Source organism: Mus musculus, chromosome 8 (genome assembly GCF_000001635.26).
Source record: "Mus musculus strain C57BL/6J chromosome 8, GRCm38.p6 C57BL/6J".
NCBI lineage: Eukaryota > Metazoa > Chordata > Mammalia > Rodentia > Muridae > Mus > Mus musculus.
This window is the reverse complement of record NC_000074.6, coordinates 72,154,069-72,181,526: the sequence shown is the minus strand read 5'-3', so window position 1 is coordinate 72,181,526 and position 27,458 is coordinate 72,154,069. Positions and strand designations below refer to the sequence as shown.

Genomic DNA, 27,458 nt, shown 5'->3' with positions numbered 1-27,458 from the left:
GACACTGGCAATAGATGACTGCTGGCTCATTTGTTAGAGCTGCGAGTGCTCAACTGCAGAGCCACCTCTCTAGGCCTCAGGCCACTTTTTGCTAAAAGGCACCTATTGAACCTGTAACCAATCACAGCCACCTGGTGGTGCTGCACAGGTGGAACTACTTCTTTTTAAATGCACTTTAATCTAATTTTCTGAGTGCACTAGTCAGTGTAAACATGGTACATCAGAGACTCCAGGGGAGGGCAGGTGACTATTGCTGGTACGTTGGTTTTAATTTCAAAAAAGGGAGAGATTTTGATACTGACAGCTTGGACTGACAGCAGCTTGGAGCTTGGGGGAAGAGTTAGAGTAAAAAGAAAGGTGCTCCCAAAGGACACCCTCCCACCAGGACATCAGTCCCACCAGGACATCAGTCCCACCAGGACACCCTCCCACCAGGACATCAGTCCCACCAGGACATCAGTCCCACCAGGACACCCTCCCACCAGGACATCAGTCCCAATCAGTCTCCCCAGGAGGACAGAGCTGTCACATCACAACTGGGTAAAGACAGCAGGGGAGCGCTGTGCCATGGAATGCTTGTCTGGGACTCAGGGACCAGGTGCCCTGTGGGCACAGGGCAGTCATTCTGGTTCCCAATTTCCCAGGTATGCTGCTAGAAAATCAAAGACAGATTCATTTCATGGTGTTAGGAATCTGGAAAAATAAAAAAATCATCTTAGATAGAAAATGAACATCCGATTAGAGCCAGCCAGAGAAGATTGGGGAGGCGGTTTTGGTGCCACTGAGGCAGGTGGCCCAATGACAGTGGGTCATGGGAGAATGGTGGTGACGTCACCTCAGTCTGAATCGCAGACTCCCATCCTGCTCTGGCCATGGAAGCGGTCCACTTCTTCCAAAATCCTCTAAGTGAGCTTTCCTTAGTTTGTGCTTCCCTTTGGTTTGACACGTAAGGAGACAGTGGACATGGCTGTCACTTGTCCACAACTGAGAACAGCTGAAGGCAGGTGCAGGCTTGTCCCTCAGTGGCCCCGGTGGTGGTGCTTGGAGTATGGGGGCCAGGCAGGCTGGGCACTACCGCTGGCTACCTTCTGTGCTGGAAGGACAGAAGGCTGGAAATGGAGGCTGCCGGGCCCCCACCCAACCTCTCTCCATCTGTGCCTATGAGGCAGGGGACGGATAGGCCTGACTGGCAGATGACATAGGAAAAACAGCAAAATTCTAACTCTCTCCATCTCTGAAGGTGGAAAAGATCAGACGGTTACTAAAAAATAATCAATTTCTCAATCGAGTCCGGGCAGCCGTGTCCAAACATCAGAGGTGGAGGCTGGCCCGGGGCAGGCACAGTCAGCTGGGCTGAGCACAGGCTCAGAATGGGCAGAGACCTTGTCCTCACAGGAGACTGCACCGGAAGAAGCTGGTCCTCTTCTGCTGCTCCACTGTGATCTTGACTCCATGGCTGCTCCCCTGCGGGCTGTTCCCTTCCTGAAGTCACAAGTTTGCCTTGTTACTTACTGTGGCTTGTCAGCTCTACCTACTACCCACAAACAGCTGTCAAATGGTCTGTCCATAACTGTCCAACTAATCACTCCACCATCCATTACCCTAGATCCAATCACCCACTAGCCATCCATCCATCTATTTGTCCCCCTGATGTTCAACCATTCCCTGCTAACTTACTGTCCATCTACTCATCGAATCTCTATCTTCTGAATCACTACCCACCCCCTATCCAATCCCCCACCTACCCATTATCACCCTTCCCACTCCCCTATGATCGATCACATCCACTCAAACTCTTGCAGTCATTCACCCTCAAAATCTGCCACTCTCTTCCAAAAGCATCCCACTGTCTCCTGACCGTTCATTCACCTTCCACGGCCCCCAGGCTGCTTTCATCTGCTTCTCACCATCCCCCAGGCCGTTACTCTTTCTTTTTTCCTCCCCACCAACACCCAGACACCTCCTTCCACACTCTTCTGTTTCTTGCTGCCACTGGGCAATGACCTGAGGACCCTGATGCTGGTCAAGTGCTCTATCATTAGCCACATCCTCCAGCGATACAATCATCTTGTTTTCTCCTCTGCTCCTCCTTCCTCCCTACCTTTTCCCCATCTACTCACCTATCTATGCTAAACACCCCTATCGTCTATCATGGAGGCATAGAGTTTTCTGCCTCTTGTGCTCCAGTGGTGCAGAGGTCCACCTGTTGCTAGCAACACAGGAGCTAAACGCTAGTCCTTTTCTTACAAAGAAGGTTTTTAAAAATTAGATTTACGGGCTGGTGAGATGGCTCAGTGGGTAAGAGCACCCGACTGCTCTTCCGAAGGTCCGGAGTTCAAATCCCAGCAACCACATGGTGGCTCACAACCATCCGTAATGAGATCTGACTCCCTCTTCTGGAGTGTCTGAAGACAGCTACAGTGTACCTACATATAATAATAAATAAATAAATCTTTAAAAAAAAATTAGATTTACTTATTTTTGTGCGTGTGTGTGAGCTCGTTTCTTCCAGTATAGGTCTGCTATCAAACGAAGCTCTGAGTTGTGTGCTGTACTGCCTGCCTGGTACATAGGTTGTACAGGGAATGCTGCCGTTTAGATGTAAGCATGAAGAGATGCCACGAGTCCACCTTGTGCCTCACTGGTGGCTCAGAGCCCAGTTGAACGTGTGGGGCAGGCTGTATTTCACGCATTCTGTTGGGTGATCACACTTCAAAGAGCCTCAGGAGCCGGGCGGTGGTGGCACACGCCTTTAATCCCAGCACTTGGGAGGCAGTGACAGGTGGATTTCTGAGTTCGAGGCCAGCCTAGTTTACAAAGTGAGTTCCAGGACAGCCAGGGCTATACAGAGAAACCCTGTCTCAAAGGAAAAAAAAAAAGAGCCTCAGGACTAACCATTGTTCTCTGATCTCTAGTAACACAGGTAGGTCTGGGGAGGGTAAGAGCTTAGGGGACAGGGTCACATTGTATTCCTAGTGTCCCCAGGCTTCAGTGACATGTTAAGCTCAGTCAGGAAAGCTTTGCCTTCTTTTCTCAGCAATGGCCTGCTAGGCTTGAAAGGGTCGCAGTGATGGCTCAGTCTGAGGTTGACCCCCAGCAGACATCAGCCAGGTGTGGAGGCTGGATAGCTCACAAGTTGGAGCACCAGTGGCTTTTGCAGAGGACCTGGGCTTGATTTCCAGCACCCATGAGGTACAGCTTACAACTATCTGTGACTTCAGCTACAGGGATCCCATGCCTCTGAGGTACCAGCATACATGTGTCCTCCCTGCCCCAAAAGGGAGACTCTAAATAAAAACAAATAAACAAACAAACAAACAGATAAATAAATAAATAAGCGTTGAAGAGCTGTTTAGAGCACTGGCTGCTTTTCCAGAGGACCTGGGTTCAATTCCCAGAATGACATGGTAGTTCCTATCTGTACCTCTGTTCCTATCAGTCTCTCTGGCCTCTGAGTGCACTAATCATGCATTTGGTGCAGACATTCATGCAGGCAAAACATTCATACTATGAAAAAGCCAATAAGATAATACTGTAAAAAAACTGAACAAAGACCAAGCCAGGGTGGTGGTACTTATAATCCCAGTGTCAGGGTAGGAGAGACAGAAGGGCCCGAGGTTCACTGTCCAATCAGAGATCTTGTCTCAAAAGCTAAGGTGGGAACTGAATGAAGAGCACACTGACACTGACTTCTGGCTGCCATTTGCGCATGTACACACATGCAGACTGACACACACACACACACACACACACACACACTCTCACTAGGATGGCAGGTCTGGGCAGTGATGTGCTGTCCCAGTCAAGGGTGGCTGCATCCTACAGAACCCCACATGGAGGAAGGACTTGGACTCACCAATTTTTTGTCCATTTTTGCTTTGATATCCCTGGCAAGAGTGAAAAATGCCTGTGGAAAGAACAGGCCGTCAGCACCCTCTAGTGGTGGGAAGTTATTGGCTAGAGGGAAGGGAGGTCTGCCTCCTGTCCCCAGTCAGGCTCCCATCTGTCACCCCCTGTAGAGCACCTTGGAACAAAGGCCTTCCCCCAAACCAACAATCCTGTGAATGCGAGCAGGCATTATTCTCAGTTGGCCCTTGATGACATGAGGCTCATAGACCATGTGATTTGCCCAAAGGTATTGCGTGGTTAACTGGTTCAGAAGGGTCTGGAAGGATTATCTATCCATGGCTATGTTCTGTCCATGCCAATTCCTTTTTTTAATTTTAATTTTAGAGAGTCTAGGTTAGCCTTAGACATCTGTAGCTGAACATGACCTTAAATCTCCTGTTTCTTCTGCCTCCACCTCCAAAGTACTGGGACAACAGGCATCACTATCAAGCCTGGTTCCTCCTCTCTTTAAAGAACAGCTACAAATTCCAGTTTGCAAATGACTGCTGTCCCATGGAGGGGACAATCTGAGGTAGGTTGGATTTAGCATCTCCATGCAGTGTTGGAGACCTGGAAAGTGGGGCCAGGGGAGAGTGCATGGAGATGGGCTGGCCTGGACAGGGGAACAAGAATCTGATGGCAGGAAAGGAGTGTAGCAAAGGCTGGGGAGGGCAGGCCCAAGTGGCTTATGGGAGGAGTAGGAGTGAAGGGAATTGAACAGGACAAAGGCCTTGGCCACCGTCCTCTGGGTACTTTGTGGAGTGATGTGAGCGATTTAGCCCCCGCCCCCAGTCTTGATGTGTAGCCCAGGCTGGTCTCAGCAATCCTGCCTCAGCCTCCTGAGTGCTGAGATTACAGGTAGCTCTGCAGGTCTGTTTTTGAGTGTCACTAGGGCTGTGTGAGAAAAGCTGAGGGCCAGGTGCCAGGCTGGCACTGCCTTGGGGACAACATAAGGATGAGGGCACAGCACTGGGACCTGGATCCTCACTGGGGATGTGAATTAATAGTGTGGCTGAGAGGAACACAGCTGGGTGTAGGTAGTGGGTACTAGGTACTGGAATCTGAGCTTTGATTTCCCTCATTTGCTGAGCTAGTGAGACTGTGTCTTGAGTGCCTGACAGAGGGCATCCTGAGCCAGAGGCCAATCCCTCTGGATACTCCAGGCTGAATCTCCCAAAGGAAAGCCCCTCCAGCCCTGGAGCACTGATCCCACAAGCCCATGGCTCCCTGCAGGATCTGACTGGACTCACATTCTCCACATTGATGTTGGCCTTTGCACTGGTCTCCATGAACTTGATCCCATAGTCGAGTGCCAGCTGTAATGAAGGCGACACATGAACACAGTGTGGACTCCCATTGTTTCCTAAGGAATGGAAACTGGGATGGGCTGCTACCATACTCAAGCTAAGGGTGTTACCTTCACTGTGTGATGGTACTGCACACCACGTGGGGAGGGTGCAGAGGAGAGGAATGTGGCATAGCCTAAGCCAGCTCTGTTCCCTGCTGTGATGCCAGCTGTGCCTGGCCTTGCTTGGTTCTGGTGACAAGATAAGAGTTCACTGCCAAGCTCTCATTGCTAGCCACGAGGAAGCTCTGTCTTGCCTAGGGTTATCACCTCACAAGGATCTCTCTATCTCAGGCAAGTCAGGATGGCAAAAAGACTAGGAAGAAGCACCCAAGCTGAAAACGATCACGAGGGCAACACCTACCTTTTCTCCCCGTTCCTTGGACACCTGTCTCTTGTCATTCACATCACACTTATTCCCCAGTATCATCTTCTCCACGTCTGCAGAGGCATGCTGAGAAGAGGGCAGATCAGGGTCAACGTGGAGGGCAGGGTGTGGACTGCTTGGTGGCTGGCAGCTCATGTCCCTAGTGGTTGAACACTTCTTGACTGTGCAAATGGCTTGCACAGATCATGGTCACTAGGCTCCAGAGGCATGACTCCCAGAGCAGATGCTCAGAGACCTTATCCACGCCCTCTAGAGCAGTTCCATGTTAGCTTGTGAGCCATCCCATGCACACACCATGCTACATCTGGGTTCCATGATCTGGGTTCTAGGAATTGAACTGAGTATATCAGGCTTGCTGGCAAGTGCCTTTATCCACTGAACAACTTGCCAGCTTAAGTCCCAATGCCGGCTTGGATCTTTCAACTTTCTCTTCTCTATACATTCTAGAAACAAGGCTGTGCCTAGAACAGGCAAGACTTCCTGCTAAGTTCTTGCTGAACACCCAGGCTTGGCTCAGCTCTGACTGCTCTCCTAGAGATGGGTCCCTCATCAGTCCCTCCAGCAGCTCCTCTGTAGAAGAGACCATGCTTCCCAAAGGAGAGAATATCAGAGAGCAGCTCTGCTGTAGGGGAAACTCATTCTTTGCTCCCTGTCATACCTCCTGTCTGCCAGAGGATCACTCAGGGTATCCCCAAAGCCAAAATCAGAACTCCTCTTTTGACCAAGATGACTTCTACAGCCAGGGCAAAGGCCTGGTCCCAACACAAGCTCAAAGCTCTCAATTTCGTCTCTGCCTGGCCTGGGTGCCCACCAGTCTTGGGTCCAGAGCGAAAAGTGCTCCTTTGTGGTTTTGTAGACAGGTGAAGTTCTTGACACCTTAGATCCAATGCCCCACCTGCTTAGTCATCAGGGCTATAGGTGGAGCTGGCCAGGGAGGGAATAGGTGTGGCTAGCACCTGGACAGAGGACAAAGTTGGCTTTGGGAGGGTAGGCTGGACTGGCTGCCTCTTTATCCCTTTATAATTCAGGGTCTCATTCTATGACTACCTGTTGTCCCAAATGTGGACTTGGACAGGCTCATACCCTGTTGCACAGCAGCTCAAAATGTTTGGACCAAATGCTCATGTGACCCCAAACAGAAATGATTGTAAGAGCAGCCAAATAGCACTGTGTGGCTTGTGGGCCAATGATGATTTCAGGTGGACAGCAGGGGTCTTGGTCCTATTCCTCTCTCTCTACCTGTCTCCCAGGTTCCTGGCTCCGAGTCACAGCCCAGGAGAGGAAGCAAAAGGGTACACTCACCTCTTCAATGTTCCGAATCCAATTCCGGATGTTGTCAAAGGACTTCTCATTGGTAATGTCGTAGACCAGCATGATACCCTGGTTGGGGAGAGAGTGGGACATGGACTTTGAGGGTCTACAGGACAGGCAGTGTACCCATCAGGACTGGATGTGGCCACTGTTGGAGATGACCACTGTCTTGGCCAGCCAGTTAGCTGTCATCTTCTCTACCTACATAGTGACCTTTCTGACTCCCAAGCTAGACCTTGAAACACTTTGTAATGAGCCTTGCTGGCTCCCTATGCCAGCACAAATGTGTGCCTGGACCCTCAAAGACCCCCAGACTCAACCAGTGCCTCTTCAGGATACCTGGCATCCTATCTACTATGTGCTAGGCTTACAGCAGGTTGGGCTATGTACTCAGGCCCTGCCCTTGGAAGGGTCGGGACCCTACCATGTCTGACCTCATGTGCCTTCCAGTGACTCAGAGCTGAGATCTGCTTTCTGAAGAGACCAGGATAAGTGGTCTCTTCAGATCCCTAATGAATATGAGGGGATACCTAACAGAGTCCACAGATCCAAAAGACGCAGAAAGTGGCCTCAGCCCAGCTTAACTCTACTGACTCACTGCTACTATAGAGGAGAAACTGAGGCATAGGAAGATAGATCTTTTTGTTAAGATGGAAATCCATGAGACCTGAGTGCTGGCTCATGCTTGAAATAATACTCAGAGGCTGAGGCAAGAGGACTCTTGCAAGTTGAGATCAGCCTATGCTATATGTAGATCCCCCCTTCTCCCCCCCCCCCCACACACACATACACACAAGCCTCAGAGGACAGAGGACACTGAATCAGAGAGCAATCACCCTCTGATAGTCTGGTACAGCCCTGGATTTCCTTATGTAGCTTCAGGAGTGTGTGTGTGTGTATAGGTCAAAAGAGAATTTGCAGGAGTCTAGGCCTGGGTTTCCTATGAGGCGCCTACAATGGCTTAGTTGGTAACACTATCAGGAGGCCCACATAGGATGAAGCACCGTGTGTTTCCAGGCTGTAGCTGGCTGGAGCCTAGGCCTTGCTTGCCCCTCTCCCTCAGGCATCCACTACAGGGGAGAGTCTTTTGTAGAATGCAGCAGCCCATCTCTAAGGCTGCCCACATTTGCCGTGGAAGAGGAAGGACCAGCCGGGGCATAGGTCAATGGCAGGCCCGAGTCAGGGCCTGGGTTCCATTCCCAGTCCTGAAACCAGAACCAAATAAAAACAAAGTGACATGGGCTTTTTGTGTGAGCTGTAACTAGCCCGCGCAAGCTATAACTAATAATTCACTAACTAATTTTAGCACCCAGGAGGCTGATGCAGAGGCTCACTACAAGTCTGAGGTTCAGAGATGATGCCAAGAGAAAAATCAGCCTGGGTATGACAGTGTTTGCCTTTAATAGCAATACCCAGGAAAAGGGAGGGTCAGGCAGGTTTCTGAGTTCAAAATCAAGCTGGTCTACATAGTGAGTTCCAGGTCAGCTAGGGCTACACAGTGACACCCTATCTCAAAACAACAAAACAAAAAAGTGTATGTAGCTCAGTTGGCAGAGCATTTGCCTAGAATGCATGAAGCCCCAGGTTCCATCATTGGCTCCTTGTAACCCAGGCATGGTTTACATGTATGTAAGGTGGCACAGACCTGTCATCTCAGCATACAGGAGGCTGAGGCAGAAGGATCAGAAGTTCCAGGCCAGCTTAAGCTACACAGTGAGAACATGTTTCATCAAAACAACACTGAAGTAGATTCCCACCGTCTTGGTGCTGGTTCGGGCACAGCCAGTGAATCCGTGTGTGAACTCAGGCTGGACTGCCAAGTCTCAGGATCCTGTCCACACCTGTCCGCACCTGATCAGGGCATGGCCATGATCCAACGAGAACCAGGCTAAAACTGAGGGTGCTACCAGTCATGGGGGGGAGGTGGGGAGAGGCTCAGGGAGACTATCTGAGTCTAGAGAGGTCCAAATAGCTCTCTCCAGAGGACAGAGGTACCCCTGACCCCAGTCCCCAGGAAGGGCAAAAAAAAAAAAAATTAACCTTAGCATAGAAGATGCTATGGTTGCAGACCATAGGACTGAGTCTCCAATGTTGGCTGCCCTTCCTGGGATGCTCTAAATACTTAGTCTAATGTCACTATTCATGCCTGTTGATCCCAGTCCTCATTAAGTTCTCAGGCCTCCACGAGGACTGAGACTCACACTGTGCTCACAGTATGGATAGCATGCTGGCAAGAACTGGGAGCCTGTGGCCCTAAATGGCTGGTTGAGCTACAGAAGGCACAGGTGAAAGAATGGGACTCTGGGACAGATATCCATTTGTTTCCCCAGGAATGTGGGGACATTTCTGAGAGGAGGTAGGTTGGAAGGTGGCCCAGGATTCTGGGTAGGACTGAAGTGGCTCCTCCTGCTTTCTTTGTTCCTTCACGCATTGTTTTGCATAGTCTCACACAAGCAGCACCTGGTCAGGGTGGGAACCTGTTCTTTCCTGTCTCCCCCTCTACCCTTCCCCATCTCCACAGGGAAAATATGTGGGGGTGAGTTTGCTAGTGCAGGTCCAGGTGGAAGATGGAACAATGATAACCCCAAGTAAGTCCAAACTTCAAGTTGTTCTAGTAAATTCCAGAGTATTAATGGTCTCTGTGGAGGCTAGCCGAGGCTTGCCTTCGCCTGAAGGATGGTTCCCTGGTGCTTCTCTCATCCCTACACTGGGTCTGAGGTCCAGAGGTTATTATATACGAGGAGATAATGTTTCAGAGAGCCAGTCAGGGCACACTGACCTCTTTAAAGCAAGTTCGGGTCCTGAGTTACCTAAAGAGTTGGAACACAGGCTCTGCAAGACACAAAGGTTGGCCAGGTATGGTGGCACACACCTGTGATATCCTAGCCTGGGGAAGCTAAGACAGGAAAATTGTGAGTTTCCAGCCAGCTTGGACTACAAAGTGAGTTCTGGGCTAGCCTGGTCTTACTGGCAAGTTCCAAGCCAGTGAGAATCACTCAAGGAATAATGTTGGAGGGTGACCTGACCTCTGGTTTCCACAGTCATGTACACACATGCACACACAAATACACACAACAACATTTTAAAAACATATAAAACAAACTGTGTGCACTTGGTAAGGTAAGACAGAAGGATTTTGAGTCCCAGGCCAGCTTTGGCTATATTGTGAATTCTAGGCCAGCCTGGGCTATATCTTGGGACTGTTTTAATAAGATGAGACAATAACAACAGAAGCCGATCACTCAGGCCTTACTACTACTACTTGTTTCTACTTCAACAATAAAAAGTCAGTACCATGGCACCCCTGTAGTAGGCTGTCGTGATTGTTCGAAACCGCTCCTGGCCGGCCGTGTCCCTAGAAGCAAAGATGAATGGTATTAGTGACACCCTTGGCCTGCTGGATTTCTCCCTTGAGTCCCTCCTGCTCAACAAAGAGTCACCTCTGTTCCTGTGATTACACAGAAGGGCATATGGAATGATAGACCAAAGCCCTTCCGAGCCCCCTGGTCGAATGTCCCAGTGGCCTGTGCCCCCTCTACCCTTCCACGTATTAGCTCCAAGGTATGTCCTGGGGTCCCTGCAGCCAATGCTGAGGGTAGGCCGTAGTCTTGACTGTCAGAAAGAGCAGGGTGAGCTCAGGGGCTGCTGCTCCAAAGTGCATTCTGTCATTACCTGCATGAAGGAGGTTGTGTCCAGGGAGGGGGCATCTGAGTTAATGCCACCTGCATATATGGGGTGTGTGGTTTACAAACAGGTGTTTTACTGAGCTACATACTCATCTGTCATCCTGGCACTAGAAAGGCCTAAGCAGGAGGACTGTAAGTTCCAGGCCAGCCTGGGATTCACAGCAGGACACTGTCAGAGAGTAAGAAAGGGACAGGGTGTACCTGGTGGTAGTGTTTGCCTAGTACATACAAGGTCATAGTTCCATCCCTAGGTCTGGAAGAAAGTGACTTACTGAGCCCCTGGCTCTTCCTGAAGGCCCTGGCTGTCTGGATTCCACAGAAAGGCCCAGTGCTGACTCCGAGCTCTACATCTTGCCTGCAATGTTTTCTGTTATTTTTATTGTTCGTGAGTGCCAAAGCACAGGCTGGAGACTTGCAGAAGTCGGTCTTCTCCTTCTAGGTCTAGGTCTTGGGATTGAACTCAGGGTCAACAGGCTTTGCAGAAAGCACCTTTACTTGCTAAGCTATCTTGCTGGCCCACTGACTTTGAATCTTATTTTACTATGGCACAGGGGATGGAACTCAAGTGTTCTATGTATGCTAAGGCAAGTGCTCTGCCACTGAGTCCTGTTCCTAGCTCCAAATCTCTCATCTTAATGTTAATGTTAATTCTCAGATGACTTGCTGGTGGAACTTGCAGAGAACATACATGGTGAAGAATGTTAATCGCTGCCCAGGCCAGCCTTCTAGTGACTCTTCTCTTGGCTGAGAATGCTGAGCGGTGAGGTGGAAAGGGAGGAGCTGGGGCAGGAGGCTTGGCTGGCTAGGACTGTCACTTTGGACTTGGGCACAAAGGCTGCAGCATGGCCACTGTGTTGGAAGTGGAGGACTTCTATGGGTTGTAACTTACCATGTGGCCAGGACTGATGACTAGCTAGAGATAAGGGGACCCAGGAGGCTCCCCTAGAGATACTGACAAGCCAGGTGATGGCTCATGCTGAGACTAAAGAGACCTGAGCATGCCATGGGGGAGGGGCACCTAGGCTCTTTGTTCCCTCCCAGGGGGGCCTGGCTGGCTGAGTGTTTGATTACACTCTTCTGTTTGGTTCTGACACAAGTTTTCACTAGGTAGGCCACGTTGGCCTAGAACTTGCTGTGACCCTCCTATCTCTGCCTCATGAGGGTTGGGATGACAAATGTATACCACTGCTCTTTAATGTGACTTGGGTCTGTTTGCTCAAGGCTGGCTGAATTCAGCCTTCCAGGATGTTGGATTACTTCGCAGCCCACATCAGTGATGGGGTCCTAGATGCTCACAGTTTCCTAATTGACCCTGGCTGCCAAGGTTACCCCCAGGGCTGAGGACTATGAGTACTTCTGGCTGCTGGGTCTGGCCTTAGCTTTAAGGTTGTTTGTGGGTTTCAGGTCCACACACCAGGAAGTGAGGCCTCAGTTCTCTTCAGTGGAGAAAACAGGAAGTGGTGTGAGGCCTTGAAAATTTGGGGTGAGGCCATGGGCTCAGAAGGAAACCCCCAGCTGGGTGTGGTGGTGCACATTCGTCATCCCAGAACCTGGGAAGCTGAGACTAAAGACTACAGTCCCAGGTTACCTTGGGTTACCTAGCATGGTGAGACACTGTCACAAAAAAAAAAAAAAAGAGGAAATTCATAGCCCAGGATTCTTATGCTACCACCTCTGCCTGCTTGCTCTCCAAGCTCCTTGGGAGGGCCATGGCTTATGGCATATCTGCTGGGTACTGGGCCTCTGGGATCCTATCCATTCTCGCTTATGAAAGTTTCCAGAATTTTCTCTTTTAGTGTTATCTTTGCTACCTCCTGGCATGGAGTGTTCTCTCCAGGTTCAACATAATTCTCATGCAGCCCGGGACACTGAGCTCACTGATAGGGTAGCTCTTCTCTTACAAGTTATGTCTCTAACACAAATGTTAGGCTCCAGAGGCCAGCAGAGGATGGCTACCTGAGCTGGATATGAAACTGTGGAATCTTCTGAGGGACAGAACTATGTTTTCAGGGCTGGGTACTATGGAATTTTGCTCAATTGGTAGAGTCCTTGCCTAGCATGCATGGGGCTCTGGTTTCATAATATCATTGCAAAACCAGGTATTGTCACCTGTCATTCCAGCACTTAGGAACAGGCAGGAGGGTCAGAAATTTGAAGTCATCTTTGCAGCAGGATGTGGTAGCAGTATACCTTGAACCCCAGTACTCAAGTGGCAGAGGCAAGCAGATCTCAGTGAGTTGAGGCCTGCTTGTTCTACATACTAAGTTCTAGGCCAGCCAGGACTACACAGACAGACGTTTTCAAAAAACGAAAAGGAAAAGGACAGTGTGCATATGTGGAAGGGCACCAACAGCTCTGCTCCCAGTGTAGAGTCCAGCGAAGGGCCACGATTCAGGGCCCAAACAAGGCACTAGCACTCACCATATCTGCAGTTTAATCCTCTTGCCATCGAGCTCTATGGTCCTAATTTTAAAGTCAATTCCTGAAAGAAAAGGAAGAATAAAAGGTGTTATCAAAGCCAGGCCACTTCCTGGGCTACCAGTCTGGGCTACCAGGGCTGTGGCTTCTGGAAGAATCTTTCCCTGCTAGAAGCACAGCCTAAGGCTGTGGCGACAACAGTAGCTGAAGGGAAGCTGGGAATGGGAGATGCGCTCCACCTTTCTGCTGCTCCTGTCCCAGTCTCACAGTGGGCATCCTAAAGCCTTCTACAGGCTGGGGCCTGCCACCCCATAGTGTATTGTGTTGCCAATGGGCCATATCCTCTCTCCACAATCACTGCACAGCTTCAGCTACTTATATTTTTGAGAACAGAATCTCATGTAGGCAAAGGTAACCATGAACTCCTGATCCTCCTGCCTCTACTTTCTGGGTGTTGGTGTGCCTGGTATGATTCATCACACTGCCTTCTCCCAGAGGCTCTGGTTGGAACCCCAGGCTTGCTGTGGATGGTATGCAAGTGCTTTACCTCTAAGCTACATCTTAAGCCCAAGGCTTATAGAGGAGATGGAGAAGGAACAGTGGGTGCCAAAGAGCTTCCAAATCACCCTCAGGAGAGGGGACTATAGAGGGAAAGGTGGCACCACCAGGAAGGGGTCTTAAGTGACTCTCGAGCAGGGCTCTGACACGTAGAAAGAAAACCTGTGTATACCAAGTGTTCTGACACCCATCTATAATTCCAGCACTTAGGAAGTGGAGGCAGAAAGGTTAACAGGTCAGGGTAAGCTACATAGTGAATGTGAGGCCACTTATGTATAATATCAGGTCTCAAAATCAACAAAAACCATAACCAACCCTAACGGTAACTATGCCCCAAACTTGGCCTCAGCTCCAGAGCTTCCAGTGGGCTACCAAGAGCCAGAAAGACCAGCTAATGGGCCATCTATATGGTGGGATATGGCTTAGTCATGGAACTGAATGAAAGACACCCATCTGATATATTGTAGAGAGGCTCAAAAACACAACGCTGAGCGAGAGAAGCCAAGCAGGAAAGGCCACATATGGAGTGACTAGGCTGACATGAAGTGTCCAGAGCAGGCAAATCCAGAGACAAGGACTATGCCTGAGGCTGCCAGGCTGGGGCATGGGGAAGATCAAGGGCTGAGGGGCATAAAGGATGCTGGTATTTCTTTTTAGCACAAGGAGACATTCTGAAAATTTTTATGGTGATGGATGTGCAAGTCAAAGCACCCCAAAAGGCACTGAGCTTGTGTGCTTTAAATGCGTGGATCAATCAGATGTCAGATATGGTAAAGCTTTAAAAAAAAAAATTAAGGGCTGGCAAGATAAAGGGTCTTGCTGCCAAGCCTAGTGGCTGGGTTTGATTTCTGGGGCCAACATGCCACTGGCCCACAAAGGCTCATGTATTTAAATGCTTGGTCGCCAAGAAATGAATGTCTTTGAAAAAAATAGGAAGGATTAGGAGGTGTGGCCTTGTTGGGAGGGGGTACATTATTGGGGGTGGGCTTTGAGGTTTCAAAAGCCTATGCTAGGCCCAGCCTCTCTCTCCCTTGGGTTGTGGATAAGGGTGGAACTCTTAGCTCCTGCTTTATTTAGCACCATGCTCCTTGCCAGGATAACAGACTACATTTCTAAAACTGTAAGCAAGCCCCAATTAAATACTTTCTCTTATAAGAGTTGCCTTGGTCATGGTGTCTTTTCACAGCAATAGAACAGTGCTTAAGCAGCCCTCTGTGCAGCCATGTTGGTCCCCTGGCAGTTCCCCACATATCCCAAGTACCCTAGGTCTTCTCTCTTCTGTGATGGGTTTTACTTCCAGTCACCTGGTGCCCCTCTCCTGCTCAAGTTGTTGTTCAAAATGGCTTTGTGGGGCCTTCATCCACCATTACCATTCCAACACTTAGCACACCACACACACACACATCCCATGATAGGCAAGAGATGGCTCAGGACCCTACTCCTACACCCAAATCTGCTGATGCTCAAATCCCTCTTATACTATGACAGGTTATTTACATAGGAATTCTGAACATATTCCATAGATTTCTTTTTTAATATACATTTTTGGAAGGTGGGGGGTGCACTTCAGGAGGCATCTCTCTCTCTCTCTCTCTCCCATGTGGGTCCTCAGGTTGTCAGCCTTGCCTGAAAGTGCTTATATCTGCTGAGCCATCTCATAGGCCTGCATTATTTTTAGACAGGATTTCATTGTTTCATGAACTTTCCTGGAGAGATGAACAGGTATCTGTCTATTCAAATTCTAACAACAGAGCAAAGGAATAAATCCATCCAAGCTCTGATGAGTGAACCATGCAGACTTAGTCACAGGAGCATGGGAGAAGGGGATCACTGAATAACAACCCCCCCCCCCCAATACGGATAGAGTCCACTCTTACTTAGCCTTACACACTATGTACTCTAGAACTCACTGTGACCTTGTGCTTGGGGATAGAACTACAGTGTGCTGGGAGGGAGGTGTAGGAGGGAGCAGCAGACAGAGTAGGCAAAGGTCTGCTGAACCTCTCCATCCCACCTTCAGGGAGGGTCAATAGTGGAGTTATCTCAGCTGCTCTAGGGAAGATGGTAGCCAGGTGTGAATTTGAGACCAGTCAGGGAAACAGAGGGGTGGAGGGTGGAGGAAAAGAGAGAGAAAATCGAGGGAGGGAGGGGTAGCTCCTACACTCAGGACGGCACTACAGCAGACTCAGCAGCCCAGGCTGATCTGGAAACTCAGTGATTCTCTTGCCTCAGCCACCTTAGCGCTGAGATTAGAAGCATGACTATGCCTAGGTCCTCTGTAGATTTTTCAGTTTAGAGGAGACACAAACTACCCACTGTCCAGGCTGGCAAATGGCGGCCAATAAGACCAATGACTTAGTTCACTCCAACTTAAGTGCCACATAATGAAAACAAAAAGCCAACTCCTATAAGTTGTCCACACACGCACACCCCCCAATTAAATTAATAAATGTTATTCAAAAACTTTAAAAAATCTGGGAGTGGGGCTGTGGTTTAGGTGGCAGAGGGCATGTCTAGCCTGAAGACAGGCCCAGCACCACTATAAACTAAGGTGGCAGTACACATCTGTCAGTTTAGCACTTGGAGGGAGCAGCAGGATGTTAGGAGTACAAGGGCAACCTTGGCTACAAATGAGTTTGAGATGAGATGGCTCAGTGGGTAAAGACACTTGCCACAATGCCCGAGTCTGATTCAGGACCCACACATGATGGAAGGAGAGAACTGATCTCTGCCAAGTTATCCTATGACCTCCACACATGCCATGCAATGGTGGCGCATGCCTTTAATCCTAGCACTTGGGAGGCAGAGGCAGGTGGATTTCTGAGTTCGAGGCCAGCTTGGTCTACAGAGTGAGTTCCAGGACAGCCAGGGCTACACAGAGAAACTCTGTCTCGATGCCCCACCAAACAACCCCCCCAAAACAAACAAACAAACAAAACCAAAACATGCACTATGGCAGGAGCACCCAACACAAAAATGTGATTAACACTAAAAACGAATCAGGCTGTGACTAGTAGACTAATCACATAGCAAAATCCTGGGATCAACCCCTACACCCAATAAACTGGGTGTCCTGGTGTACCCAAGCAATCTAGAGGAATCAGGAGTTCAAGGTCATCCTCAGCTTCCTGGGGACTTCGAGGCCAGCCTGGGTGGGCTATGTGAGGTCCTATCTCAAACAAGAGAGAGATGGTTAGATGATACTACAGTGTGCTGGAACAATGAATGGGTCTGAGCCTGGCTTCAGAACTGATTGCAGTGCGCTGCGGGGCCAGGTTCACATCACAAATAATTCACAGGGTACAGCTTCCAGAAAACAACCACCACTCAATCCTCCTTCATTAATGAACACAGAAGACTGCTGGCTGCCAGTATGGATGGATGTACCTTCCTGCATAATTTTAGGACTAGGTGGCTGGGACATACTCTTCCAGAGACATTCCCCAGTGTGTCACACAGAAGTCCAGGGTCAGTGTGTAACCAACTGTAGTCATGAATCTCGCTTTGGTCTGGAGCCCTCCTGGTTTTTATTAATGCACGAATTGACTGAGGAGCTGTAAACTTTATGAGGCTCCAGAATTATAAGGTTATAACTTCAAGGTCAAGGAGAATAACTTTTCTAGAAGACAGAGGTCTGTGGGAATGTGATACCAATTCCTGGATTCAAATGCCACCTCCACCTCACTGTGATCTTGACAGTCACACCCACCTCACTATAAAGGATGAGGCCAGTCTCCTCGGGACCCTGAAGGATTAAATGGGTTTTCTGACCAAAAGTTTCAAACTGGGCTGGAGAGATGGTTCAGCAGTTAAGAGCATTGACTGCTTTTCCAGAGGTCTTGAGTTCAATTCCTAGCAACCACATGGTGGCTCACAACCATCTGTAATGAGATCTGATGCCCTCTTCTGGTATGTCTGAACACAGTGACAATTGTACTCACCTATATTAAAAAAAAAAAAAAAAAACTTAAAAAAAATGTTTTAAGCCAGCCAGATGGAAAAGGATGTGTAGCTGACCTGTGTTGAGGCCCTTGGCTCCATCCCCAGTATTTCAAAAAGAAAAATTGAACAAACATATATGAGATGCAAAATAAGCAATACAGGTCAGCAAGATGGTTCAGTGGATAAAGGTGCTTGCCACTGAGCCTGATGACTTGAGTTCAATTCTTGGGTCCTACTCAGTAGAAGGAGGAAACTGACTCCTGTAAGTTGCCTTTTGACATTGGAATTTGGGAGCCAGAGGCAGATGATTTCCATGAGTTCCAGAACAGCCTGGTTATATAGCTAGCCTGTCTCAAACAAACAAACAAACAAACAAGGGCTAGGGACACGACTCAATCCCTAAAGTCCTTGCCACAAAAGCATGAAGACCTGGGCATGGTGGCATAAACTTACATAACATTACAGCACTGGTGAGACAAGAAAGAAGGGTCCTGAGGCTTGCTGGTCATCCAGCCTCAAACTTGGTGAGCTCCAGGATCAGTGAGAGACCAAGCAAAGATAGCTTGGTGGGTGAAGGTACTCACCCATAAACCTGACAACCTGAGATCAATCCCCAGGACCCACATGGTGGGAGGAAAAGAACAGACTTTAAAAGGTGTCCTCTGACCCATACATGTGCATAAGCATACACATACACTCCCAATAAAATAATTTTTAAAAATGAGGTGAAGATTGAGGAATAACCCCGACTGTTCCTGTATGCACACAGGAACATGCTCACACACATGCATGCATGCCAAATTGAACAACAACAACAAAACACCCCTGAACTAATGTCACCATGTTGGTGTTGACTAGGAAGTGTCTGAGGATGGGAAACTGAGGTCTGTGTTGAGAACAAACCAGAGCCTGTGGGTAGCTACTGTCACTTCCTGCTTGGTCCTCACCTGAGGGTAACTCCAAAGCTGAGTGTTTGGGTGGGGGTGTGTGTGGGGGGAGAGGCTTTAAATGCACCTGTGCCCAAACCCTCTGCTTCCTCCAGACTGAACCTTCCACTGGTTGTATAGATCTAATCCTCAACCACCCAGGGCACCAGACAAGACAGACAGTGCCATATCTACTCTAAATAAAATTGGGTCAGTGAGGGTTAGAGCTTGCTCAACCTAGAGTTCAAGTATGATGATTCCCTGTCCAGTTCCCTATACTTGACGCCTGACACACGACTGCTTCAGAACACTGACTGGGAAGGAGATATTAGATGGCATTATCACATGACGGTCAGGTCAGGGAGACAACAACTTAGTTGACATTACACAGAAATCATCCCCCAGTTTCCCTTTTCCTTCCAAGGCAGGGTCTCATGCAGCCCAGGCTGGCCTTGAACACTCTATGTAGCCAAGGATGACCCTGAGCACCCGATCTTCCTGCCTCCCTGTCCTTAGTGCTGTCATTACAGGTGTTCACTACCACATCTGGTTTCAGGGTGCTGGAGATGGCACCCAGGGTTCCAACAATGGAACCACATCCTGACTAGGGATAAACCAAGCCTAGTGACTATTCTCTTGTTTCAGGACCATACACCATCCAGGTCACTCTGTTTGGCAGGATTTACTTCCAGGTAACACTCAATGTGAGCCATGACTATTCATGGTAAGGAGCATGGTCAGCACCATTTTTGACGTCAGAACTGGGGCCATCACAAGCCAATTCTGTTCAACTGTGCCGTGAGGCAGCCCTGGGGAAAAGCTGTTCAGGTGGTGTTCTTGGCCCAGTGAAAGGAAGTCAGTCAAGGCTGCACGTAGCCATGGCTGGACTTAGTTTCTTACTGGAACTTTTTCTCTTGTATTCCCACCAGGATGACAGATACTGTCACCATTCCTCAGAGAGAAGGCAGGAGGACTTTGGGTTGGAGTCCTGACTTAGATGTGGATCAGTGGTGCTGGTCCTTTGAAGCTCTGGAACAGCTGAACCTTGAATTTTGGAGTCAGACACACCTGGGTTCAAATCTCATCCCTAATACCTGTAGACTGTGACCTTCAGTGCGTGCCGCACCCTCCCTCAGTTTCAAATTCCTCCTCCAGGGACAAAGCACCCATCACGAGTACACTACAGATTTGATACTGCACATGCCAAGCTTGCCACATAGGAAACTACGAGGTCAGGTGTCACCTCCATGCCTCAGTTTCCACTTTTGGAAGACGGGGGTCTCCCCGGAAGAACAGTGTAGAGGTCTGATGTAAAGACACAGAGAGTTGACAGGCGCCAGGACCCCAGGGCAGGCTCTTCCTCAGACTGCAGCCTGCATGTCCCTGTCTGCACCTTGGTCTCCGGCGCCCGCCAGGGTCCCGGCCTGGACTCCCTGGCGGGAGGTGGAGGCCGCTGCGGTTCTCTGTCCAGCCCCGTGACCCTCCCGGATCCTCGGCCCGAGTGGATCCTGAGTCGATCCCTCAGCCCAGCCCCATAGGGGCGCGTCCAGCCCTGGTCACCGGCCGCCCAAGGCCCCGCTACCTATGGTAGAGATGAATGTGGAGTTGAAGGCGTCCTCGGAGAAGCGGAACAGGACACAGGTCTTCCCTACCCCCGAGTCCCCGATCAGCAGCAGCTTGAACAGGTAATCGTAGGTCTTCGCCATATTACACTCTCTCCCCGACGGGAAGTACGGCCGGCGCCTCGCCACTGGTCGCTGGACCCGTCTATCATCTCAGATCCCGCCCCCTATTGGCCCCCTGCCCGCCGCGCATCATCCAGGCCTACGCCCGCCACCCGGAGCCCCGCCTGTCGCAGAGAGCCCAGGGGAAAAAGGCGAAAGCGGCGCAGAGCCGGAAGCAGCCGACTGCACAGCCCATTGGTTGACGCTTGGTATAGGGAGGTTTGTTATTGGCTAGTGCTGGAGAGTCGAGGGTGAGGGCGTCAAATGACCAGCGATGGGTGTGGTCACATCTTGACCCCGCCTTCCCGTGCGCGCCTTCTCCTCAGCCCTTCAGCGTCCAGGCCCTGCCCCCGACAGGAGGGACCCCAACAATTCCGCGCGCTGGTTGATGAGAGAGTGGGAGGGACGGGCTTGGTGAACAGGCGCAAGCGTACTGGGAAGACGGTTGGCTCTGGCAGAGAGCGCACGCGCGCAGAGAACGCCTCGTGTTTCCCGCCTTCTCTGCCTGCGCAGCAGCAGCCGTAGCCGCAGCCGGCGCTGAGGCGAAGCGCAGGAAGTACCTGTGGTAATGCTTCTGAGGAGGATTTTCGGCGGTGCAAAAGTGGCGCGGGTTAAGATGTGCTGCAGACTCGCTCCTCGGCCTTGGCGCCCACCATTGGACTTACTTAGGTGCTGTACAGGCAAGCCGGCCATTGCCGTGAGCGATCCCAGGGCTTCAGCGCCGGTAGGGCTATGTTATCATTTCCAAGTAATGGCAGCGTTTTTTGTTTTGTTTTGTTTTGTTTTCTTTTCTGTGCTTGCGGGTGCTATCTATACTTAAAAATAAGTCAAGGTCCTTCACCCCACACCAGCCCGGCTTGGTAGGTAATCTTTTCCTCGTTTTATGGTAAGTATACTGAAGACAGGTGAAGTGACTTTCCTAGGTTTCAGAGTAGCATTTTTTTTTCCCTTCTGTTTTTTAATATGTTGAGGTGTAGTCCCGGAGTAACGGGAGAACAGTGACAAAATAAAATAAAGCCACATTAAGATAAACATCTGAGGGCTGGAGAGATGGCTCAGCGGTTAAGACTACTCTTCCAGAGGCCTTGAGTTCAATACCCAGCAACCACATGGTGCCTCATAACCATCTGTAATGGAATCCAGTGCCCCCTTTTGGTGTGTCTGAAGACAACTACAGTGTACTCAAATCTTAAAAAGAAAAAAGGAGTGGGGGGGGGTGGATAGATGGCTCAGTGTTTAAGAGCACTTACTGATCTTCCAGAGGTCCTGAATTACATGGTGGCTCACAATCATCAGTAATGAGATCTGATGCCCTCTTCTGGGGTGTCTAAAGACAGCTACAGTGTACTTACATATAATAAATAAATTAAAAAAAAAAAGATCTGAGTTGCTGACTACATGGCTCAGCCAGTAAAGTAAGTCATTTGTTGCTAAATCTGAGGATTGTATTCAATTCCTGGGCATACTTACTGGAAAGAGATCCAACTCCTGCAAGTTGTCCTTTGGAACCTCCACCCCACCCCTAAGATATAAATCTGTGGGAAGCAGCATCAAGATTAACACTAAGGAGCTGGAGAGATGGCTCAGGGTTTAGATCACTGTTTGCTCTTCCAGAGGTCTGGAGTTTGATTCCCAGCAACCACATGGTGGCTTCATATACATTAAAACATAATAAAAATAAGAAAGATCAACACTAGAAATGGCCCTGTGGATAAAGATGCTTGCTGTCAAACCTGATAACAAAAGTTAGATCCTAATGAAGACAAATGGTGGAAGAAGAGAACCAACTTCCACAAATTGTTTTTTTACCACCACAGGCAAGCACATCTTAAGTAAATACATGTAATTAAAATATTACATGTGTATAATATATATGAGGGCTGAGGAGATAGCTCAGGAGGTGAAGTACTTACTGGCAGACCAACTCAGGTCAAGCCTGTCTTCAGATGTGTCTCCCCATTCTCTTTTTTTAAAGATTTATTTATTTTAGTATATGAATACACTGTAGCTGTACATATGGTTGTGAGCCTTCATGTGGTTGTTGGGAATTGAATTTTAGGTCCTCTGCTTGCTCCTGTCAACCCTGCTTTCGGTTGGCCCCCCTCGTGCTCTCTCTGGCCCAAAGATTTATTTATTATACATAAAAAAAAAAAAAAAGATGAGCCAGATCTTATTATGGGTGGTTGTGAGCCACCACATGGTTGCTGGGATTTGAACTCAGGATCTTTGGAAGAGCAGTCAGTGCTCTTACCCTCTGAACATCCTGCCAGCCCAGTGTCTCCCAATTCTCAAAGCTGATTATGCATGCAGGCTTCAAGCTAACACACACCAAGTTATCTAATGCTTCTTCCCTAGAGGAAACGTTAACTAAATGGGTCCCTCCCCACTTTCCCTACATTATGCCAGCTGGGAATCAGCCCAACTGCAAGTTCTTACAGTGGACTATTCAACTACATGGCATGGAACCGCTGCCTTTTTGTAAAACCTGTAAGAAAGCCCACTCTATTCTGCTACACGGACCTGAATTCTGAGTTCCTGACATGCTGTTGTCTACCTGCCTCTGGCCACAGGGTCTGAACTCTTAGAACTCCTGACCTGCTGCTGCTTGTCTGTCTATGGTGTTAATAACTCTTATAATCTGTCTCAGTATCCCCGTGGAAGCCCAAATTAAAAACCTTTCACTATGTAAGATGACAACACACAGCTCGATAGGATGACATACAAAATGCCAGTTGCCAGGGAAGGACTGGAAGCTCTTTTCTACCTGGACTATCTGTAACAAATACCATGTACAAAAAAAAAAATAATAATAAGGCCACTGTGTACAAATACAGGAGGAGCTGGTCATGAGTCTTGTCACCCAGTGCTTTTGAGGGGTGCCCATTCTCTGTTCATAAGCCTACACTCATTGTCAGGAACACTATCGCTTTTAATTTAAGATTTATTTATTTTATATATGAGTATATATAAACACTGTTTTCATGCACACCAGAAGAGGGCATCAGATCCTATTACAGACGGTTATGAGTCACCATGTGGTTGCTGGGACTTGGGACCTCTGGAAAATGAGTCAGTACTCTTAACTGCTGATCCATCTCTCCAGCCCAAATACCCTTTTTGTATCAAATAAACTATCTTTTACTACCTTACTGCATGTCCCTGGCATATAAGCCTGGAAACCTCAGCAGGTGCCCCTGGGGTGCAGATTGGTACCTGTAAGAACAAAGAGGCCTTGTGCATGCCAAGCAAGTGCTTTGATGCTGAGCCTCAGACCACCACTGAGTAATAGCTAGGATTTGTGTGTTACAGCTCTGAGGTGAAAGGCTTCCCCAGCGGAAGTGTTACAGCTCTGCTTTGGCTGGGGAATATTTCCCCAGCTCCGGAGAGAAAGGTATCCTGGCAGTTGGGAGCCAAGGAATACTGCAAAATGACTCTGCACAATAAACCTCACACAAGAGATAAATTGGGAGGAAAGAACCCAGAAGGGTAGTTGCCCCTGCTCTGGAGAGAAGCAGCAAAGGACTGAACAGAGGATAGGATTTAAATGGCTTTGTGGGGCAGAGCTTTCCATGGTGGAACTTTCTAGGGTGGGGATTGGTGGGTTTTCAAGTCCAGAGCTTGGGGTTTTTACACTGTTGAGGCATGGGGGTTAGGTCCAGCCATTAAGGAGAGTGTTCTTTGGGTGGAACCTAGTGGTTGGAGGCCCTTAGGGGGGGGGGGGACTTAAGATTTCATCTATGTAGCCGGGCGTGGTGGTTCACGCCTTTAATCCCAGCACTTGGGAGGCAGAGGCAGGCGGATATCTGAGTTCGAGACCAGCCTGGTCTACAAAGTGAATTCCAGGACAGCCAGGGCTACACAGAGAAACGCTGCCTCGAAAAACCAAAAAAAAAAAAAAAAAAAGATTTAAAGATTTCATCTATGTTTCCTATTTCTCAGTAGCAACTTTTAAGTTACTCTGGAGTATTAGAAAGGCAGAGATTCATCCAAGGGCATGCAGGAAGCTAGACTGTGCCTTTCCTCTTCTCAGTTTTATTTAGCTTATTGTATTCATCTCTGCTTGGGAAGTTTCCATTAGAACTGATGTCCACTTTCTAGGCCTCAGAATCTGTGGTAGTTGCTTCTCTTGATTGCCTCTGATAGATTTTTTTTCTTGGTACTCTCTTCATGTGAGTTGCCTCTCTATTGAATCATCACCACCACTGCAGACATCTGTAGATTTTTGTTTGTAGTTCAATATTTGTGTTCTGCCAGATTCTTTCCATCTGATTGTCATTTTCTGGATGATTTTTCCTGTGGTTTCTAATATCTTCTTGGGGATAATTCTAAATTTTTCATCCAAGGATAAGTGAGGTGGCTCTGTGGATTAAAGGTGCTTGCTATCAAATGTAGTTGTAATACCCTGTAAACACCTCCTGCCCCAGGAGTTAGGTAACTTCCGTGGAATGCCAGGAGTTGTAGTTCTTGGAAAAGAACACCTCATTGGAAAGTATGGTGGCCTGTAGTTTTGTCCGTATAAGCCCCAGCAACACATGGCTGGGGCCATTCTCAGGTGGGAAATTCCTGGGAATGTTCCTTACCAAAGTCTATCTTTTGGTCGGTATTTAATATTTAATAAAGCTGGTTGTGATGGTCTGTATATTCTTGGACCAGGGAGTGGCACCATTTGGAGGTGTGGCCTTGTTGGAATAGGTGTGACCTGGTTGGAGTAGGTGTGTCACTGTGGGTGTGGGCATAAGACCCTCACCCTAGTTCCTGGAAGTCAGTCTTCCACTAGCAGCCTTTGGATGAACGTGTAGAACTCTCAGCTCTGCTTGTGCCATGCCTGCCTGGATACTGCCATGCTTGGATCCCACCTTGGTGATAATGGACTGAACCTGTAAGCCAGCCTCAATTAAATGTTGTTTTTATAAGACTTGCCTTGGTCATGGTGTCTGTTCACAGCAGTAAAACCCTAACTAAGACACTGGTCTAACCCTTACCCTCACCTTAACCATCAGTCAGTATTTTTATTAAATATACTGAAGTTTTTATTAAAAAACTAAGTGGTAGAAGAAGAGGCTCAATTTCTTCCTTCCTTCCTTCCTTCCTTCCTTCCTTCCTTCCTTCCTTCCTTCCTTCCTTCCTTCCTTCCTTCCTTCCTTCCTCTCTTTCTCTGTTTCTTCCTTTCTTTCTTATATATATATATATATATATATATATATATATGTACACTTTAGCTATCTTCAGACACCCCAGAAGAGGGCATCAGATCTCATTACAGATGGTTGTAAGCTACCATGTGGTTGCTGGGATTTGATCTTAGGACCTCTGGAAGAGCAGTCAGTGCTCTTAACCTCTGAGCCATCTCTCTAGCCTGAGGCTTAATTTCTATAAGCTGTTTTCTGACCTCTGTAAACATTCTAATGACATGCACCATGTACCCAGACCCATACACACAAAATAAATGAGCAAATAGTGTTAAAAAAAATTACCCATCCATTGCCCGTGTTTAATTGCTTTCTGGTCATTATCCAGACTATCTTGTTCTAAGTTATAAGTGAAGCTGAAATAATTTTTGGCACTTTTTATAATCTCTCTCGGGTCCTGATTTTATTTATATCTGTCTTTTTGTGTATTGCTGGGCATTTGTGTGTATATATGTGTATGTGTATATGTCTGTGCATTCGTGTGTGTAGGCTAGAGGTTGGCTTTGTCAGGTGTCTTCCTCAATTACTCTCCACCTTATGGTTTGCATTAGAGTCCACTCTGGTATGCTCATTCTTGATGGTTACTTTATATCCTGGGGGGGCTCCTCAAAACTGGGACAAGTCAGCAAACACTGGATCCTTTTTGATATTTCAGCCTTCTTAGAGTCTGTCAAAGCTTGTCAAACCTGACTATATTCTAAGTCCTCACCAGGGATACTGGGGAAAGTTTTCAATTAGCAATAGTCACACCTGAGATTAGCCTTATTGGCTCCAATTCTCCCATTGTAGTGTTAAATAAAGCTGACACTTTAAGTGCTGAGGCACAAAGGTGACCAAAATTATCTGAGTTTAATTAGAATCCAACTTAGTGGGATGAGGAGGGAGACAAGACCTATATGAAGCTTTGATGGGGTAGTATCAGTATGAGTGGTTAGTATGGCACTTAGGAGAGGATTCTACCATTTGAAGACATTGTCTTTACCATCTAACCTCAATGTCCACTTGGAATAGGGAAGCTCCTAATTAAATTTGGTTTAAAATGTTTTGCACTTTGCATTAATGTTTTGAAAGCTCTTTTGAGATAGGATCTTTTTTTAAAGATATATTTATTTATTTATTGTATGTATATGAGTAAACTGTAGCTGTCTTCAGGCACACCGGAGAGATCATCAGATCCCATTATAGATGGTTGTGAGCCACTGTGTGGTTGCTGGGAATTGAACTCAGGACCTCTGGAAAAGCAGTCAATGTTCTTAGCCACTGAGCCATCTCTCCAGCGTGAGACAGGGTCTTAAAGGAGAGAATTTTATCTCTGGCTGGCCTGAAACTTAGATCTGCCTGTCTCTCTACCTCCTGAGTGCTGGGACTTTGTACCACCCCACTTGATTCTTTTTTGGAGTCAAGTTCTCCAGCCTAGGCTAGCTTGCAACACTACACCTGAACAAAAACTACTCATTTTCTTCAATCCCTTACCCGGATAGGGCCTGGCAGGATTTTTCCAAATCCTCTTGAAGGTAAGATTTTGAAGCAAAACACTAAAGCAACTGTGGTAGTGGTGGTGAAACTATAGTGACAGGCTCTTGCTCCGTGTCCCTACTGCATAGCCAAACAGGAAGAATCACTTCTTTTTTGTAACAGCTACCATCCCAGATGATCTCATGTGTGAGCAGAGGTATATGCATGCCATGGTGAATGTACGGAGTCAGGAGGACAACTTTTATTTCTAGTGTGTATACCTGCTTATCTGTATATGTATTATAAGCACAAGTGCCCTTTTGAGGCCAGAAGCAGTTCTGGATTCTCTGAAACTGGAGTTACAGGTGGTGTTGCAAGCTGCTCAGTATTGGTCTATGCAGGAGCAGCGAGTGATTTTCACTCTTGAGCCATATCTCCAGCCCTGAAAGGACATCTTTTGGAAGTTGATTCTCACCTTATACCAAGGCAAGAATCCAATTCTGGTGGTCAGTCTTGCACAGAAAGCACTTTAACCCTGAGCCATCCTGCCAGGCCCTATCCTGGTTCAGTGATATTTACTTACCTTGCCTTCCTGCCTCTAAAACCAACCAGCCATAGTATTTTTGGA

The 27,458-nt window shown here is 48.2% G+C and overlaps 1 protein-coding gene across 1 annotated transcript; it reads right to left on the bottom strand.

Annotated features, from left to right (window-relative positions):
* Positions 1–160: 160 nt before the first annotated feature.
* Rab8a (RAB8A, member RAS oncogene family) lies at positions 161–20,327 on the bottom strand. Its single transcript, NM_023126.2, has 8 exons — positions 20,045–20,327; positions 13,040–13,100; positions 10,227–10,287; positions 6,924–7,001; positions 5,598–5,687; positions 5,139–5,204; positions 3,857–3,907; positions 161–1,482 (listed from the first exon to the last, which is right to left on the bottom strand). The coding sequence occupies exons 1-8, from the start codon at positions 20,166–20,168 to the stop codon at positions 1,390–1,392; spliced, it is 624 nt and encodes a 207-aa protein (NP_075615.2). The 5' UTR covers positions 20,169–20,327; the 3' UTR covers positions 161–1,389.
* Between the last annotated feature and the right edge of the window lie 7,131 nt (positions 20,328–27,458).

Excerpts from the sequence above, each read along its gene's own strand:
- Rab8a (NM_023126.2), bottom strand. The coding sequence starts at position 20,168 with ATGGCGAAGACCTACGATTACCTGTTCAAGCTGCTGCTGATCGGGGAC. Across the intron at positions 3,908-5,138 it reads CCAACATCAATGTGGAGAAT|GCATTTTTCACTCTTGCCAG; the intron begins GTGAGTCCAGTC and ends TTCTTTCCACAG. Across the intron at positions 1,483-3,856 it reads CAAAAATGGACAAAAAATTG|GAAGGGAACAGCCCGCAGGG; the intron begins GTGAGTCCAAGT and ends TTGTGACTTCAG.